The 19,581-nt window shown below is 31.9% G+C and overlaps 2 protein-coding genes across 2 annotated transcripts; one reads left to right on the forward strand and one right to left on the reverse strand.

Annotated features, from left to right (window-relative positions):
• Positions 1–1,920: 1,920 nt before the first annotated feature.
• LOC106799476 (uncharacterized) lies at positions 1,921–2,487 on the reverse strand. The gene has a single exon (XM_014778108.2). The coding sequence runs from the start codon at positions 2,485–2,487 to the stop codon at positions 1,921–1,923; it is 567 nt and encodes a 188-aa protein (XP_014633594.1).
• Positions 2,488–12,844: 10,357 nt separating this feature from the next.
• On the forward strand, positions 12,845–19,263 carry LOC100787798 (lysine-specific demethylase JMJ25). The gene is made up of 12 exons (XM_003528378.5): positions 12,845–14,142; positions 14,249–14,376; positions 14,980–15,085; positions 15,178–15,310; positions 15,404–15,467; positions 15,555–16,281; positions 16,545–16,868; positions 17,557–18,099; positions 18,183–18,255; positions 18,338–18,423; positions 18,744–18,863; positions 18,962–19,263. The coding sequence occupies exons 1-12, from the start codon at positions 13,426–13,428 to the stop codon at positions 19,031–19,033; spliced, it is 3,093 nt and encodes a 1,030-aa protein (XP_003528426.1). The 5' UTR covers positions 12,845–13,425; the 3' UTR covers positions 19,034–19,263.
• The last annotated feature ends 318 nt before the right edge of the window (positions 19,264–19,581 follow it).

Consider the following 19,581-nt stretch of genomic DNA (forward strand, 5'->3'; position numbering starts at 1 on the left):
ATTCACGGGCTTTTACATGCAAGACATGAACCTTGAAAAAAAGAATCCATTTATTTTGCAGGCTAGACTTATCCAACCCATCTAAAATGTAAACATATGAGTGATACTTTTAAATAGGCTGAACCCGAATACTCAACCCAGCTAACAAATGATAGTGCACCTAGTGTAAACCGGAAATCATATGATAGAGTAAACCCCCACTATCCTTGGATGCCAACAAAACGAGAGATCCCACCAGAATCTTAGTATATACACCTAGTCGTGCATACAAGAGGATACTAAGAACCAAAAATGAGTAAACTATTCCTATGTTATGGTAAGGTCAGAGATTAAATCCCATCCACCGAGAAAGGCATGACCACGTACGACGGATGTGGCACTAATTAAAGAGAGATTGAGCAGACGAGGAAAAATAAAACACCAAGTTAGCTATTCCAAGATGCAACCACAGTGTTGAATTCCCACTGCATACAAGAGAAGCTGAAGTTTAGTTTTGCTGACTAGCTTTCAGCCAGGACCAACTTTGGAACAGTATATCATGCAGGAACTTATCTCTGTTAAACACCACACCGCAGAAGATAATGTTGTTCCTCCAGTTCTAAGTGACCCAAGTAACAGCGCACCAAAGAACCCTCCATTTTCGGTTTGAAGCAGCTGAAGCTTTGAGTAAAACATGTTGACAGAAGTGTTCTTGAACGGATATTGGGTCAGCAGTAGAAATATTGAGCCATGAGTAGCATAGAGACCAGACCGAGCTCGCAGCATGGCATCTAAATAGGAGATGGGTCAACGATTCCTCTACAGATCCACAAAAAGAGCATCAAAGATTCGTGTTTTGCACTATAATATTCCATCTGATGATGTTTACTGCAGTGGGCAAAGCATCCCGCAAGGCTCTCCAGACAAATGTGATGATCTTTGGAAGAATTTTCATCCTCCAAATTAGCTCGAAAACCTGTTGATTTTGGTCACCAAATGTAAATGCATGCAGATAGTCATATGCTGATCGGACTGAATAGACACCCCCGAATTATCACCCTTCCACCCATACATCGCCTACATCTTTGGTTAACCTACAAGAAGACACGCATCGAAGAAAATTTTGGACCATGGGCAATTCCCTTTCAAACCAAGCCCTTCCACTCACAAAACTTATTCTTAGACAGGTTTAAGAAACTTTAAGAAAGACCAAACTTCTCTAATTGAAAATTAGTTTCTGACTCAAAATTAAAGATTTTCAAAGTAATTATTGTAGATATAAAAAATGTTCTCCTAAAAATTATCATTTAATTTTTACTAATTTTCTCGTACTTATACGGATATTAAATTCACATTTTATAATTTTATAATTTATAGAAATATTTTTTATATTATTTGAATTTTTAATATATTTTATTTAGTATAAATTTTAATAAATATACGTTAATAGATATGTCAATATTTATTTAAATATATTTTATATACATGTTTCACAAAATTGTTATTATTTATAGTGTTGTCCTAAATGGAATTTCTTCATTTTAGGGGGTGTATTGGATTGGGATTTTGAGAGAATATTTTGACAAAAACAATCTTGAAGATTTTAAAAGATTATGTGGGATTGTATTGATTTTGTGGGATTTTAAAAGATTTTTTTTAAAAGACTTTTTACAATAAGGATTCTTAACTCAAGATTTTAATGGATTTCTAACACAGATTTTTAAGATTTCAAAGTACTTTATGGATTTTTAAGATTTTGAAAGATTAATACATTTTAAACAAAAAAATAACGGAAGTTACAAAAGTGAATGAAAAAGATGATAAATAAATTATAATGTTTGAATAAAGAAAATAAAAACGATAGAAATTTTAAACCTTTTAATAACAAAGTCATTATTGCCTAAAAAAATAATAACAAAGTGATTCTCACTTCATGTTCGCCTAATTATTAGCATTTCTCCACATATCTGAACCTATATTAGTCCTCCATATATTAGCATCTTCTCGTTCCTGCTCTTGTGTTTGAACAATGGGTTCATGATCATTGTCTTCGTAATTTGGTAACACTGAAGATGAAGATGAAGACTCGTCAGTAGGTTCCACTGGAAATTCATCAGAACGACATTCTTTGCGAAGAAAATTATGAAGTGCTGCACATGCCAACACAAGCTCTGCTTGTGTTTTAAATAGAAATGGAGGTGCTGACTTAAAAATTGTGAACCGCGATTTAAAAATACCAAATATCCTCTCAATCACATTCCTTAAGGATGCATGCCGAAGATTAAATAATTCCTTTTCATTTTCAGGGTCATTACCGTGACCTGCAAAATCTTGTAGATGATATCGTACACCTCGATATGGGGCTAAAAATTTGCGTCGATTAGGAAATCCACAATCCACCAGATAATACTTACCTTGGGGCACTTTAAGTCCATTCTTCCTTGCCAAAGCATCACTTAACACCTTGGAATCATGTGCTGAACCCTCCAACCCGCTAAGAATGTACATGAATTCCAAATCAAAGTTACAAGCAGCTAATACATTTTGTGATATATTTCCATGACGATCACGATAACTGCTTACATCTCGTCCTTTTACTGATGCGGCAATATGTGTACCATCAATAGCTCCAATGCAATCCTAAAGTGTGTGTATCAATAATCATAAATATTATTATAATAATCACAATTATAATTATAATTTTGTTATAATTAGATAATGATCACATACCTTAAAATAAGGATAAAACCTTGTGCTTTCCCTTATTTTTGCAGGCACAGTTGAGCCTGGTCTAACCATTAAATCAGGTGCTAATGAGTTCAGAGCTTTCAAAATCTTGTGAAAATTTTCACTTGTAGCAAATTGTGATCGGCCAAATGTATTGCGGATTACACAATATCGAGTGTTCTGGCCGACAATCTGTAGGAATGATGCAAACATTTCTTCAACACAAATAAATCTTGTATCCTCCAAAGGTGTTTTTTTCTCTTATAATCGTGCACAACTTTCGAAATACATCAGGATACATCCTATATTATGAACTTAGCTCACCTTTAAGTAATCTTTCCATACATCCTCATGAGCAGTGAAAGTTTTTCCAATTGGGTCCCATCCAAAGCCAGAGTTGTTGCGCATAAGGGTTGACATCATGTTATACTGGTTTCGAAACCACTTCATCCGACTCAAATAATGACTATAAGTTTTAGGGAATTTAGTTTTTGCATTGAGTTGAGGAAGTATTATTCGTTCTACATTTTGTTTGCTAAGTGACCCATTGGCATCACGCAATCCCCTATTCATAGCATCCACCAAGAGGTGCAACAACTCATTGGTATCCTCCATAGTCCAAGATACATAATTATCTTTGTCTCTACTCTTTCCTTTGTTATTTTCTTGTGAATCCCCCATTTGATCGCTAATATATATATAAGAAACTAGTTATTTGACAAAAATAGTTATTGTTTCCTAATTGTCAAAAGTATAGTGACTATATCCCGAATAATATACAATTCAATAAAAAAACCAATAAAAAACTACCTAATAATAAAATAAGGGTCATGCTAACATGCGCACTTAGTGCACATGTTAAGGATACTTCCAATAGTAACTATGTCTTAAAAACAACAATTTTTTACTTTTAAAAAAGTAAATTGCACAACTTTCAATACAAAATTTCTATACATAATACACTAACAAGTGTCTTAAGGGTACATGTTAGCATTTTCCATAAAAATAATACTCATATATCATAAAATCATTTAAAAAAAAAAACTATTAACAAAATAACAATAATAATAACACAATAACAATTAAAAAATTATTAACACAATAATAATAATAATAACACGCTGTCAAAAAAATAATAATAACACATTAATAATTAACATTTTAATAATAACACAATAAAATAATAATAATAATAATGGACGTTGTAAAAAAATAAGTTGAAGAAACAGAAAAAAAAAAAGAGTTTTTTATTTTGATTTACATATACAGTACTAAAAAAAAGCAATATGAAATCTTGATGCATATCAATTGTCATTCTTTTGATGCATATTCATTGCCTGAACGTTGAAAACAATATGAATACGAAATCTTGAAGCATATACAGCACCCTTTTCTTTTGATTTGCGTAATATACATATAGTATGAACAATATTGACTATCGATTGCCATTAAAAAAATAGGTAAAATTGATTGAAAAGTTGTAAGAGAATGAACCTGGTAGTGGTTTGTGTCTTGTTCGGCAGGAGAAGAAAAAGTCTTTGGAAGATTATGAAAAGTCTCAAGGGTTTGGGTGAGATTGTTGGAGGAGTATTTTATGTGTATTTCTAACTAAAAAGTCTCTCAAAATCCATTCCACAAAAGAATCCATCAAAATCTATTTATTTTTGAATACCAAAAGACATTTTAAAAGTGGTAAGAAATCTCAATTGAATACCAACAGATTTTGTTGCCCTGAAAAAAAAATCTTTATTGTCTTAATTGAATACCACAAGATTTGTTTATATTTTATAAAAGTCTTGATTGAATACCACAAGACTTTTTAATCATAAAAAAGTCTTTTAAAATCCTTTGAAATCTTAATCCAATACACCTTTTGACTATAATTCCCATGGATAAACAAATCTTATATTTATTCCCATGGATAAACAAATCTTTTCAAATCTTTTATTTCAATAATTTACATGATTCTTATATCTACTACATAAAATTTAAAAAAAATAGAATAAATACAAAATATTCTAAGTATTATAATTTATATAATTCTTACATACTATAATTCATTTAAGATTCTATTAAAAATATAATAAAATGAAATAAATATAAAATTTACATTAATTAAATTACTTGGAGGGAATAAATATAAGATATCACGTGATATCATCCATTAAAATAAAACTTTCTTTATATATATATATATATATATATATATTAGATATCCTAGATTTATTTATCTTTGATACAAAATTTTAATATCATTTATCATTTGATAAATGAATGGCATTATTGAATATAAAATAATTTTTATAATTATTTTAGAGTTTAAATGACTAAACGAGATTTTTATAATGCAGGACTTCCATCATATATATATCCTATTAGGGTAGTTAAGGAGTCTCTTGACTTCTCATGGAGGAATTGTAGCAATTGGAAGTATCTCACCTGACTAAGCAGTAAGACTCCAACAACGAGTTAAAAGGGCACTAAAGTTGATAGTTAGAACTTCTTTGGATACAAGACTACTATAATTTTTTTCGAGAGTTTTTTAACCAAAAAAAGTTTTACATTTTGAATAAAAAAGTTCTCAAAAATATTTCTAACTTATCCAAATAGATCCTTAATAATATTGAGGCTTTCAGTGATTAGGGTATATGTGTCGTGGGTATGGCTTTGTGATTGTGATCATACTCATAAGAGGTATATATCCTCCACACACTCTCATCCTTACAGTGCAAAAATAAGAGTGAGGCAATTAGTCAAGCTAACAGTGCTAAGTTTTGAGACCGCATTATCAGCCTAAAATAAATTATAAACTGGAATGTTGCCTATAAAAATGCATATATTATGTCAATTGAGAACTTGATTTTCGTAGAGCAAAATATTCCTTCACAATTGACCCATTCTTTTTTTTGTTCTTTTTATTTTTTGAAGAAAAAAAATCTTAATTCTTAAGATTCGAGGACAATTGGACATGCTAAAAAATAAGAGTCAACACATAAAGAAAGAGAAATCAAAGTAGCAAGGACAAGAATTTTTATTTTAAATTTTAAAAGGACAATTCTTTTCCATACATATAAAAGGATATTCTTTATCCATAAAATAATATAGCTTTAGTTATTCCAAACAATTTACACAAGGATTTTAAAAAAAAAAAGCAATAGAGAAACTCACTTCTGAAAAAATATCAAATTTATTTCAGGTTCCTGAGTCCATTTTTTTCTGACATCTAATCTCATTAAAAAATAACTAAAAATAAATTTTATCTTCAAAAATGAGTTTACTGTCCAGCTTTTTTGTTTTTTGTTGGAGCTGTCCGTCATGCCTTTATTTGAAGGAAATCTGATATAGAAAGGTATTATCTGCTTTAACCATTGACGATTGATGAAGAAAGATATCTAAGATATTTTTGAATATGTAAAGTTACATATTTCTTTCTACCAAGTTGCCTACGATTATAAGGACGTTTGTGGCTACGCCACGAGTGGACGGCGCATAAAATAATTTTATAAGTTTTTTTTTGTTGTTGTTGAATAAACAATTTATAAGCTATGCATTGCAATAGCTAGAGGCAAACCAATTTCACATTATTCAATTTTAAAAGTACTGTTCTCATATTGTTCAATTTTAAAAGTGCTGTTAGTTTTTTTTTTTAATGATATCACAAGAAAAATCAGATTTATGAATAAAGCTTTTCCGTTCTAAAATGTTGTTTTCCAAAATAAGACTTTAATGGAAATAAAATTATGGTGTTGATATTCAATATTCCTCACAACATTTTTTGTATTATTTATCCATTCTCAATTTTAAAAATTTCTCTAAGTAGTTACGAAAATCCTTGAGTAGTTTTTTTTAATTAAAAATGAAAAAATTGTCAATTTTGTACTTAAAAAAATGAAACACATTTTTGAAATTGACAGTTTTAGTTTTACACGGAGGTTATAACTGACAATTTTGTACTTAAAAAAGTGACAAATTTGATTCATAAGATCACATATTTGAAAGCAAGTGTTTTTGTGTTTCATCTCTTATCAAGTTCAATGGAAGTGACCTATTTCAGAAGTAATAAGCATGATCATATCTTTTAGAATTTTCATGAAAATAAAAAATCTTAATCTTGAAAATTGAGGATTCCTTTGATGGTCAAATACAATGATATAATATGAGAACAGGATAAGAATCGAGAATAAAACATGATAAGTATATTATAGTATAATTATGTTTAAATTACAAAATTATTGTTTCATTAAACTCACACATTTTTTCTAAAATTAATTTTTTATTTATGTTTATAAATTATGAAAATTATAAAAAAATTATAATTTTAACAAAATTCTACAAAGTTATATTATTTATCACTATATATTATATATAAATCTATATATTTTTTTCATAATAATATTGCACATATATTTTATGTAATAGGTTTAAATATTACAATATATAGAAAGATTATCCTACTATGTTAACCCTAACTAGCTCTCTCCAATGATAAGAAACAGACAATTTCTATTTCTATCGTGTTCCCATTAATTTGGAAGGTATTGATACGGTTGATTTTTCAACCAATAAGAATCAAGTTGTATTATTTTTATTATTATTTTAAAATTTAGTAATAATTTGAAGAAAAAAAAACTTTAATTTTAAAAAAATTGTTAACAAAAGATCAATTTAAAGCAAAAAAAAAAAGGATATGTATATTAACATAATGACAAGCTATAAGATACGACAACAAATCAAGAAAATAATAATAAAATTTACAATTTTAAAATTTTGAATTCAATTCTTATTTTTGTTTAGTCTTTGTATTTTATGAATTTTAGGTATTTTGTATAATTCTCTTAAGTTTTTTTATATTGAGAGTTAATCATTAATTTGTTTTATATTTTTTACTTAATTAAAATGTTAAAATAATGCAAAAAATTGACAAAGCAATTTTTATATATGCGAATTTTTAATTCTCAATAATTGTCATTTTCAAGTATTATATTGTTTTTGTTCAAAAGAAAAAGTTATTGGGTCCCACATCGGCTGCCTCAATCCTTGGAGTGCGGCTTATATATCTGTTGGGCAACTTCACTTAATGTCAATTGGTTTTAAGATGAAATCTAACATGGTATCAGAGCAGGTTCTTCGCTTCCGCTGCGACGAGTACCCACCATTTGTGGTTCACGCACCAAGTCCAATAAGTGCATATCTGTTGGACAACTTCACTTAATGCCAATTGGCATTATATTGATTTAATGTTAGAAAATAGATTAACTATTATGCTCATTTCAGGGATTAAATTGATCAATAAAGGTTAAATTTATCTTTTCATGATCACAGATCTAATTAACGAATGAGTTTAATTTCAGAGCATAATCTTTGTTCAATTTTTTTTGTTTTCCCTCGTTCATTTTGGACAGCTTGAATGATATAGTAGAAAAGTCCATAAACAATCATCTACGGTGATAATATATTTCATTATTTTTGTTTTGTCTATGTAAATTTATTTCACTGTGTAAGGCTGTTATTTCTCCTTTCTACATTCTTGGATCATTTGTTAGTTAGAATCTCTTACCGGAATCTTATGTAACCGGAATCTTATGTAAGTAATTGTTTTTTAGACCTTGACAATCTATTTTAATTGCTTTTAGATCAATGATTATTCTTATAAATTACAAAATCGTTTAATGTGTTTTATTTTTATTTACATGTTTTCTGATAAACTTATCAGAAATTCATGTTTAAGTCAAACATGTTTAAATGTGAAGTTTTTAAGTGATAGACTACCAAAAAGTATATATATCTTGTTTGTACATGTAGTGTCAATTAATTTTTTCCAATCATCTTAAAATATATCGTTCATACTTATATAGTCTTTGAATTTCTCTTATTCTAATGCTATTCGTCTCTAGGGTTACAAATCACATCTTACATGCACATGAAATTAATAATTATGAATCACAAGCCGTGGAAACTTTGAAATTGTCAAATGTAAATGCATAAAGAATTACTCCCTCAATCACATAATTGTCATGTAAGAAAAAATTAAAATTATCATTTTAATATTTAATGTAACAATTACTATTTTTTCCCCACTTTTAATTATTATTTTATTTCATTCATTTATTAGTTTTTTTTAATTCATATAAAATAACGTAAGATAACAGTTATAATGGAATAGAGGGAGTAGAAGTCATAATCTTTTAATTTTCGGATTCATACATATTTGGAATATGATAATTCAAGGGTCTCTTGCTCTTCTATTTTTTGGAAATGTACAAGAGTTTCTTACGTTAAACTCACTCTGCAGACTTAATGAAACGAGATCAAATATAATTGATTAATTTATTAAAATATAAGTTGAATTATTTGAACACTATTCGAATTTAATCTTTAGTAAAAATAATTTTTTATTAAACTAAAGGTTAGAGAAACAAATTATTTAGGTGGGAATTAAGGAATATTTCAACTGTTGACTACAACATATGATACATAATTCCCATGTACTACAAGGTTTCAGTTCAGTACAACTGACCAGTACAATAATTTCGCTTGTACTAAATTGGCAATAGCTGGAAATGATAGATAGATAAAAGAGAAACGATTAATAACTATAATCATCAATTAGTGATAAAATGGGAGTACGAACGAATGGTTGGTGACTTGGTGTACTACATTGAACATTCTCTATGCAAGTTTTTCAAATGAAATTCATATTATATAACAGATACAAATGCACCAGCAAGGTAATTTGTAAGAAAAATCAAAATGGATCTCCTATAGGTTTGAAAACTCCCCATATTAGAGACACATCATTGAGTGTAGCATTGATGAAGTTTCACTCTCATCTCAGATAGATGCTTAATTTATGGTGTTATTATCATCGACGCTGCACTCAATCATGTTTTTCTGGCAATATGGGATTGTGCGAAGTGAAAGACATTCATATAATTAGCAAGTGAGGATCATATTTCTCCATTACTTTTATGAGTTTATCCTTTTCTTTTGCTTATTAATTTGTAGGATTTTTCGGTGCATATGAAAGTTGGAAGCCATATTTTCTATTTCTTTTTCCCATTTTAAGAAATTTTGAGCAATTTTATTTCAGGAACCAAAGCCTCCTTCTCTCAATATATACAAGACAAAATCTAATTATATCGATATAACTTTAATAAATATTTTTATAATTTGATATAGAATCTGATTTTTATAAATCCATTATCCAATTAAAAATTATAAAATAATATAATAATTATCAAAATTATACCGTATAATTATATATATATATATATATATATATATATATATATATATATATATATATATATATATATATATATATTGTAGCTTTTGAACTCTCTATTTGACATAAGTAACTTAGTGTCTTGTCTTTATATAGCCTCATTCTTCTTTTAGACTGGAAGATAGAAGATTATGTATATTGAATTTGGTTTGATCTCTTTGGATATAACCATTGGCAATCTCTTTTGGGCCTAACCAAATGTCAACCTCTTGAACCAACCCAACTCTAAAAGGTCAAGTTGGTTGTTGAGCTTAGATACACATAACATGGTAAGTTGTCGTAAGCTTTGATAGTTAAGATTATGCATTAAGGCACCCCCACCCTCACAATGTAAGGAACCACTTTTTTGCTCGAGATAAACTACTCAAACATCTAAAGAAATGTTCACAACACACACATTTTTAAATGGACCAACCATAATCCATCTTTAAACCAATCTATGAAGATTACTTGCTATTGCTATTGGAACAATACTAACATTCCCCAACTGTTAGTAAAAAAAAAACTAATTCCTTTATAAGTTGAAAAATAAGTAATATAAATTTTGTATTTCCTAGTAATACTTTATTTAGGGATCAAAATCTATTTAGAATACTTAATTGACCCAACTCCGTCAAGTGTGTCAAGCTATGCTAAATAAAAATAACAGCTATAAATATTTAGCTAAAGGTTCTCTTATTCAACATTGAAGTTTTTTATTTTTGGTGTCGTATTCAACGTCAAAGTTAATGAAAAGTGTTAATAATTAGCTTATATTTCAATTGGCATGAACCTAGGGGTGAGTAAACGGGTCGGCCCGTCCGCATAAGTCCATATTGGCAGCAGACCGAGTCAGCCCGTCCCGCATTCTTACACGGACCAATAAATTGATTCGTCCTCGCCCCGCGGACTCCGCGGGTCAAACAGGCTGGTCCGCGAGCTTAGTTTTAAAAGAATTTCAATTTCAATAAAAATACAACATAATCAAATTAAGTTCATACAAATGTAAATAAAATCTTAACAATTAGTCAATTACATCAATAAAATAAATAATGTCTTAACAAAAGAAAATCCAAGCAATAAATCTAAAATATGAAACTTAAATATCTCCAACAACAAGACAACCTGTGAACCCCGCGAGTCAAACTCACATAATTCGCGGGTTAAGCGGGATAGACCCAAAAATATGACATAACCATGAACCGTTTAAAAAAATTAGTCTATTATCCGCGCGGATCGCGGATTCCATGAACTAGTTTATGGACCTGAATCCGTTTACCCACCCCTATATGGACCCAACCCAAGTATTTAATATTTGATGTGATATGATGTCAATGTCAAAGGTTACATAGTTCTTGTACTTTCAATAAGACCGGGAAAAAAAACTTAACTTTGACAGAGCAAGGTTTAGACTTTAGAGAGAAAAAATGAAAAGAAAAAGAAGTACTCGGGAAGGCTTTATGATATGGTAACTGCACCCAAAGGAGATGATTTTTATTTTAATTTTAATTAAAAAAATTCTCCACTTTAAATTTAATGCAGTGGCAATTGCAGAAGCCTTTATGTGATATTCCATATTGAGGCAACAATGCAACATGACTCGCTGCTTTTCCAAAAACTTTTTAAGAAAATCGGATAGTATAAAACTGTACAGCTTTATTTGAAACAATTGCACATGTTTAGAATACAACTGCAATGCAAATATCGGAATCATGCTGTTTTCAATATGTGCTACTAGTTGCATGTTGTTCATACTCTTTGATTTTATATGGAATCAAAAGTGTAACAGCAATTGACAGCCAAACGACTAAAATTGGTAGGTGTCAATATTCCATGATGAAAGATTCTCTTTACATCATATGTGTGCAACAGCGTGATGGTACTCAACTGTGAGCCCAATACTTTTATTACACTATAGATACAAGAAAAACGGACTTTATACCTTTATCAAACAACAGTTAATGATTTTGCAGCACAGAAAAAGTACACTTTGTGCTCTAATCACACCACTAAACAACAACAAAATTAGCTAATCTCCAGCATGATGGAAAAATATTGTAAAGGCTAATTCTATTTCTGGTTTTCTTTTGGTGTGAACCGCACATATCCTTCCAGGCAAAATAATTCTACTCAAATTAGATAAGATATAGCATGGACTTGACCCATTTTGAGCCTCACCACGTGGCCTGGGTACACCGAAACTATTTAACTATTTTTCTCGTCAATTTTTGTTATATAACACATTACACGCCTTCAAATACAAATCTATGTCTCATTTTACTCACTCTTTAACACGATTATATATTTATAGTTTAGATTTGAAATTATTTAATAAAGTGAAAAATATCATGTTGACAAAGAAAAAAAAGAAAGAAATAGAAAAGAAAATAAGATAATCTCACCTGGATCTCACATATTTTAATTTAAATATATATCTCTTTTATTTTTATTTTTTAATTTTTATATTCTCAACAAAAAAACATTCTAATTAATCCATACTTGTCAAAGGAGTCTAACTACGATAACTTAACCTCAATATTGCAAACTCTCATATATTTATCTTTGATTCTTAAAAAAAATAAAGTGAAAACTAAAATATTAAAAAGAAAAGGTTGAATAACATATTGCTTCAGCATTTTATTTTTCCTTTCCCTCTTTTAAGGAAGTAATTTTCAATACAAAATATATCACAAATCAACACACCATACTCTCACACCGAACCCATATAGTCAAAACTCAATATCTTGGACGAGATTAAACAGAATTATCTTATCAAAGCACCACAGAACTGTACCAAAAAAAAAAAACTACAGAACAAAGGCAAATATGTACATCAAAGGCTGCTACAATTACAAACCAAACAAACCACATTGATTTTGCTCATTCTACACATAACTTACATCCAAATTGCTTGATCGATCAAAAACCAAATGCTACACAACAGGACAATATCCTATCATTAATTCCCAAGCGGTTGATTTCAGCCCAAGAAACTAAAAAGAACTAGTAAATCTGCCCAAAAAAAGTCCCACCCCAAATAATCCAAATAGATTCAGTTACATAACTTGGAATCAAAACCAAGATAAAATAAAATCTACAACCTGCTTTTGACAGAAAAATACTTGCAATTCTATCAGGTCAGTGATGATAAGATCACAAGCCTTTCTATTAGTCCCGATCTCCCCTGATACAAATCAATGATCCCAACGTTGAGTCTCATGAAACCAAACAGGACTCACAACTTAACTATAATTACCGGAACATGCCATAACATAACATAACCCATTTTCAATTTCTCACTCTTGTTGTTTTTTTTCTTCTTCCCAATAAATAGCAACAAACACTCTCCTTGAAAAACAGAAACCCCCTTTTTCCCCTTCCTCTGCAGAGAAACACAGTTTTCTCTGCGCAAAACAAAAAATAAAATTCCCAATTCTCTCGCAAAATCAAAATCAATGTCGAAAACTCCGAAGGAGAAAGACGCGGAGGAGCCTCTGCCGGACCACCTCCGGTGCGGGCGCACCGATGGGCGGCAATGGCGGTGCCGGCGGCGAGTGAAGGAGAATCTCAAGCTCTGCGAGATTCACTACCTCCAAGGTCGCCACCGCCAGTACAAGGAGAAGGTTCCCGAGTCGCTGAAGCTTCAGCGCAAGCGCAAATCAAACAACGACGAAGAAGAGGAACCCGAGCCTGACAACAACAACAACAACAATGTTCTCGACGACAATGTCGAATCTAGGGCACGGAGAACCTCGAGAATCGTGAAGAAGAAGCGCATGCTTTCCGGGGATTCCGATGATGGTTCTCCGGCGAGGAAGAAGGCGCTGAAGCAGGGCGATATGCAGCTGGAGCTCTTGAGGATGGTGCTGAAGAGAGAGGCTGAGAAGAAGAAGAGCAAGAACAAGAGAAATAATAACAACAAGAAGAAGAACAATAAGAAGAAGGAGAATAAGAAGAAGAAGGAGGAAAAAGAGGAATTGTGTTACACTAAAGAAGAGTTGAGAAGAGAATTGCCCAACGGTGTGATGGAAATCTCTCCGGCTTCGCCGACGCGTGATTACAACAATGTGGGTTCGCATTGTGATGTGAAAGTTGGTGTTGATAGTAAAACTGTTGCTCCGCGTTACTTTAGGTCCAAGAATGTTGATAGAGTCCCTGCGGGGAAGTTGCAGGTGTGTTTTCCAGAACATTAGGTGTACTTGTTTTGACTAACTGTACTTGTTCTGTTTTTGTTGTTGTTTGGAGAGTTTTGCATTGTTTATTTGTGTTGTTGTTTAGATTGTCCCGTATGGATCAAAGGGTAAGAGGAAGAAATGTCATTGGTGCCAGAGAAGTGAGTCTGGGAATCTCATTCAGTGTTTGAGCTGTCAGAGGGAGTTCTTCTGCATGGATTGCGTAAAAGAGCGGTTTGTTATTGTTGAATTCACTTAATTCTCCCAATTTTGAGCATGAGAATGAGAATTAACCTTTGTGACATTATCTGTGTCTGTGTGCGCTTGTTTCAATGTTTGATGTTGTCTTAAATTCTTGTTTTGTCGGTATCTCTGTGTGTGTGTGTGTGTGTGTGTATTTCCATTTGAAAAGTTGTTGATTTTGATTCTTTAGGGTCTCACATGTGGTTAAATTTTTGGGGCAATGCAGAAGCTTGAGTTTGAAAAGTGTGATTTGATCAATTAATTGCATAGTTAGAGTTTCTTATCATAATTCCACAGCTTCTCCTTAGTTGAAAGGATGCCCCTTTTGATGTGGTTAAGAGAGATGTGAGGAATGTTTATCACTATCAACAATGTTTAATAAGAATAATTAAAATTTAAAGAAGAAAATATTTCATGCAAATGGAATCGTTATCTGTTTTTGCTAATTTTCGGAAATAGTAAATAGCAGATGGATCAATAATCACTAGTGTCAAGATGTTTACCACTATGAATTCTGTTGTCTGTTCCTTTTAAATTGAAAATCATATCATAAACATAATATGAGTCATTTGCCAATATTTATCTAAAATTTAGGTATTTTGACACTCAAAATGAAATTAAGAAGGCATGTCCAGTTTGTTGTGGAACTTGCACTTGTAAGGATTGCTCAGCAAGTCAATGTAAAGACAGTGAAAGTAAGGTCTGACATCAAGCACGGACACTCTTCTGCTTTTACAGTGTTTTGATAATTGCATATACTGACACTTCAGTTTCTGGCCTGTTGTTTTTCAGGAATATTTGACTGGTAAGAGCAAAGTTGATAGAATATTGCATTTTCATTATTTGATCTGCATGCTCCTTCCAGTACTAAAGCAAATAAGTAAAGATCAGAACATTGAGCTAGAAGCAGAAGCAAAAGTTAAAGGTAGTAATTTTTGTTCTTCTAACATTAATGTTTTCTGAAGCAGCTTTTTGTTTATTATAACACATAAATCTTAGACACCTTTGTGGGTGACAGGGAAAAATATTTCTGATATTCAAATCAAGCAGGTTGGATTTGGCTACAATGAGAAAAACTATTGGTAAGTTCTCTTCTATTGGTGCTGTTGAGAAAAGTAACATGATTTTCTAGCGCTGCTTGTTAACTAATGTAACCCACCCTGTCCCAGCAATCACTGCAAAACACCCATTTTGGATCTCCATAGAAGCTGTCCTAGTTGCTCATATAGCCTATGCTCAAGTTGTTGTCAGGAATTAAGTCAAGGAAAAGCTTCTGGAGAAATTAACTCATCTGTGTTCAAGCGACCTGGTAAAATGAAACCTTGTGGTGCTAATGAGAGCCATAACTTGGATGAGAAAGCCACATCTAGTGGCAATTTAACTGATACTTCAATGTTGCCCGAGTGGAAAAATGGTAATGGCATTGATACTCTATCATGCCCTCCTACAGAGCTTGGTGGTTGTGGTAAAAGCCACCTTGAGTTGAGATCTGTTTTCCCCTCGAGTTGGATCAAAGAGATGGAAGTAAAGGCAGAAGAAATTGTTTGCAGCTATGACTTTCCTGAAACTTCAGATAAAAGTTCGAGCTGCTCGTTGTGTTTTGACACTGATCACAGTACTAACAGATACAAGCAGTTGCAAGAAGCAGCTCTAAGAGAAGATTCCAATGATAATTACTTGTTTTGTCCCACAGTGATGGACATCAGTGGTGATAACTTTGAGCACTTTCAGAAACACTGTGGAAAAGGCCATCCTATAGTTGTCCAAGATGCACTCCGAAGTACATCAAACCTCAGTTGGGATCCACTGACCATGTTCTGTACTTATCTTGAGCAGAGCATTACAAGATATGAGAAAAATAAAGACTTGCTTGAATCTTGTTTGGATTGGTGGGAGGTCAGTATACCAACTAATTGTTTATTGTATATGTCACATTTTTTTAAAATTAATCTGTTAAATTGACACCATTATTTGATCAAAAAGGATTAAAACTATCTTATAATAATATTTATTTATTCAATTCAAAGCATTTTTAATTATGGACTGAAATTTCGCATATAGTTGTTGTATATGCTTAAACCTGTAAACCTTGTTCTTAGTCATGATGTTACTGCCACTAAACTGAATTGCCATTGTTGAAAGTGTATTGTTGTTGGCAGGTGGAAATTAACATTAGGCAGTACTTTACTGGGTCTGTCAAACGTCGTCCTCAGAGAAACACTTGGGATGAGATGCTGAAACTAAAAGGGTGGCTTTCTTCCCAAATATTCAAAGAGCAGTTTCCAGCTCATTTTGCTGAGGTAATTGATGCTCTACCAGTTAAAGAATACATGCATCCCCTGTCCGGTCTTCTGAATTTAGCTGCAAATTTGCCACATGGGAGTGCAAAACATGACATTGGGCCATATGTCTACATTTCTTATGGCTCTGCTGACAAAGAAACTGATTCAGTGACAAAGCTCTGCTATGACTCATATGATGTGGTATGTGTCCTTCCTTATTATGTTACACTTCATTTCTTCTTAAATATATCTGGCGGGATACTGTCCTGCACTTTAACTTGTATTAATTTCTGAATGTTAAGACGATTTCTAATATTATCAATTTTGGTGAAAAAATGTATTTGTGCTCCTGTTATGACAACTTAAAGTGGATCTCATCTTTTGAAGCATCCTCATGACATGTTTGCTTTTCTTGGAAGATTGTTTTTCCCTGTTAAGTTCTATATTATTTGCAATGAAAGTCCTGTCCCTTGTATATATGCTTGTTCCAGGTCTGGAAGTGAAAATATGAAATGTTTTCTCAATGAAAGTTGTAGTACATCTTCTGTTCATACAGTTGTCCAAATCCTACAATTTCTTTTTGGGCCATAGTAGCCTTGATGTTCATTTCTATACTGAATACCAGTACTCAACCATGTCGAAAAGTAGGTACCAGAACCAACTCTTGGTCAAATCCTTACTCTAACTCCGTAACTCAATCACCTTATTAAGAATTGTTCTATCTTTAGTATTTAAAATTGGTCTCTGTTAGTGACCTGTGCGTAGGAATTATAAGTTGTAACTGATTCTTTCTCACGTTCTTTCAAATACCAGTTTCTTGCACTTGTTTGCAAAAGGAATATTGTGTAGATTATCCATGGTGTTTTCTGTGTTTGATTTATGATTCCAGGTTAATATTATGACACATACCACAGATGCCCCCCTCTCTATAGAACAACTTACCAAAATAAGAAAACTGCTGAAAAAGCACAAAACTCTGTGTCAAATGGAGACTATTGCTACTGAGGGGCCACAGGAACAGAAATTGAATGGAATACCATTATTGCATGGTCCAGAAACAGAGCGAAAAGGCTCACGGAGTATGGTTGAAGGAATGAACTTTTTCCGGAGAGTCAATAGAACATCTTGCATCTCAACTGAAGCTAAAAAAGTTTCTAGTCAGAGCATGGACAGCAATGGGGAATGTGATTTCATTTCTGATTCTGATTCTGGATCTGCTTTACTTCTCCTTGGGACTGTTCAAACTGCTGAATTGTCAGAACACGATAATCCTAGAAATCCCTTTAAAAGCTCAAAAAGACATAAAAATAAGTTTACTGAGCATTTGGGTGCCCAGTGGGATGTCTTTCGCAGACAAGATGTTCCAAAGCTCATCGAATACCTTGAAAGACACTATGATGAATTTTCTTATACCCATGACTATCACAAGAAGGTAAGTTAACTGAGTTCATAATAAGACATTCCTTAGAAGGATTTTGATACAGTTGATGGTTATTCATTTTTTCTTGTCTGCAGATGGTTCATCCAATTCTAGATCAGAGCATTTTTCTAGACAGTACTCACAAAATGAGACTAAAGGAGGAATTTAGTAAGTAAATATGCTTCTATTTGTTTGATCATTCGTTACATTCCTTGATAACTTCATTGACATATTCCTGTCACTATTACAGAGATTGAACCATGGACTTTTCAGCAACATGTTGGACAAGCTGTCGTCATTCCTGCTGGATGTCCATACCAGATCAGGAATTCTAAGGTGTGCATTAGCATAAAAAATTCTCTCTTGCTGGCTTGAAAAGCAGAAACCTTATTGAATTTTGTTTGTTATTGAACTGGATATCCATTCTTTTGGACTTATATTTTAAATATTTTAATATTTTGAAAATTCCTACTAATTTCAATATGTTATGTTAAGCTGCTCCTTTTAGCAAATGATTTCTCAAGAATGTATTATATATTTACCTATCAACACTGAAAAAGCAAGAATATCATTATCTCAATATTAGTCTTTGTATCCCTTTCATATACTCTGAATTGTATTGAGTGTATGACAAACATTTGTTTCTTGATCTGCAGTCTAGTGTTCATGCGGTATTGGAATTTGTGTCCCCTGAAAATGTTACCGAGGGTATCCAGTTGTTCGATGAGGTCCGACTATTGCCTGAAGACCATAAAGCAAAAGCAGACATGCTGGAGGTAGATCTTGTAAATGATATTATTTACCAGTTCCTGCTTTCTCCTTTTAGTTGCACAGAATTGACAAGCTTTTCTCTTTTTGGCATACATGAAAACAGGTTAAGAAAATGGCGCTTCATAGCATGAATACAGCAATTAAAGAAGTACGTCAACTTACAAGCAAAACATGATTGCACCAGCTAAAATATACTTACATGCCTCTGAGCCTCTAGAGATCTCATGTCTCAACCTGACTTCCATATCTTCATTCTTGTATATAGATTAATGCTCGGACAAATTTATATCTAGTAAGGTACTTATTAAATTGATTAATTTTCGCCTCTATTTTCTTTTCTTCTGTGAAGTTTATGCCCTACCGGAATTTGAAATAAATCTTATGGTCTGTATATATATTTCTTTAGTTTATTTGAAGTAAAATTTGATATGAACTTTTGCTAGTTTTAAATGCTATCAACGGAAATAGTGTAGTACACCGGGTATACTAAATGATCATGCTAGTAGATCGATGAATACTATGAGTTGAGAATGCTTCGATTTTGATTCTTTTACTCTGGTAAACGGTATAAAGCTACAGTTTTTTTAAAATAATTTTTTAGACTTTTATGCTACACCTAGAATGACCTCAATTAAATATAAATCTAGAACAATCCACTACCTTATCTGTCACGCCCAGAGTCCGTAAACCAGCTAAGTGGATTTACTTTGCATGAACCATGAA

Source organism: Glycine max, chromosome 7 (genome assembly GCF_000004515.6).
Source record: "Glycine max cultivar Williams 82 chromosome 7, Glycine_max_v4.0, whole genome shotgun sequence".
NCBI classification, from domain to species: Eukaryota; Viridiplantae; Streptophyta; class Magnoliopsida; order Fabales; family Fabaceae; genus Glycine; species Glycine max.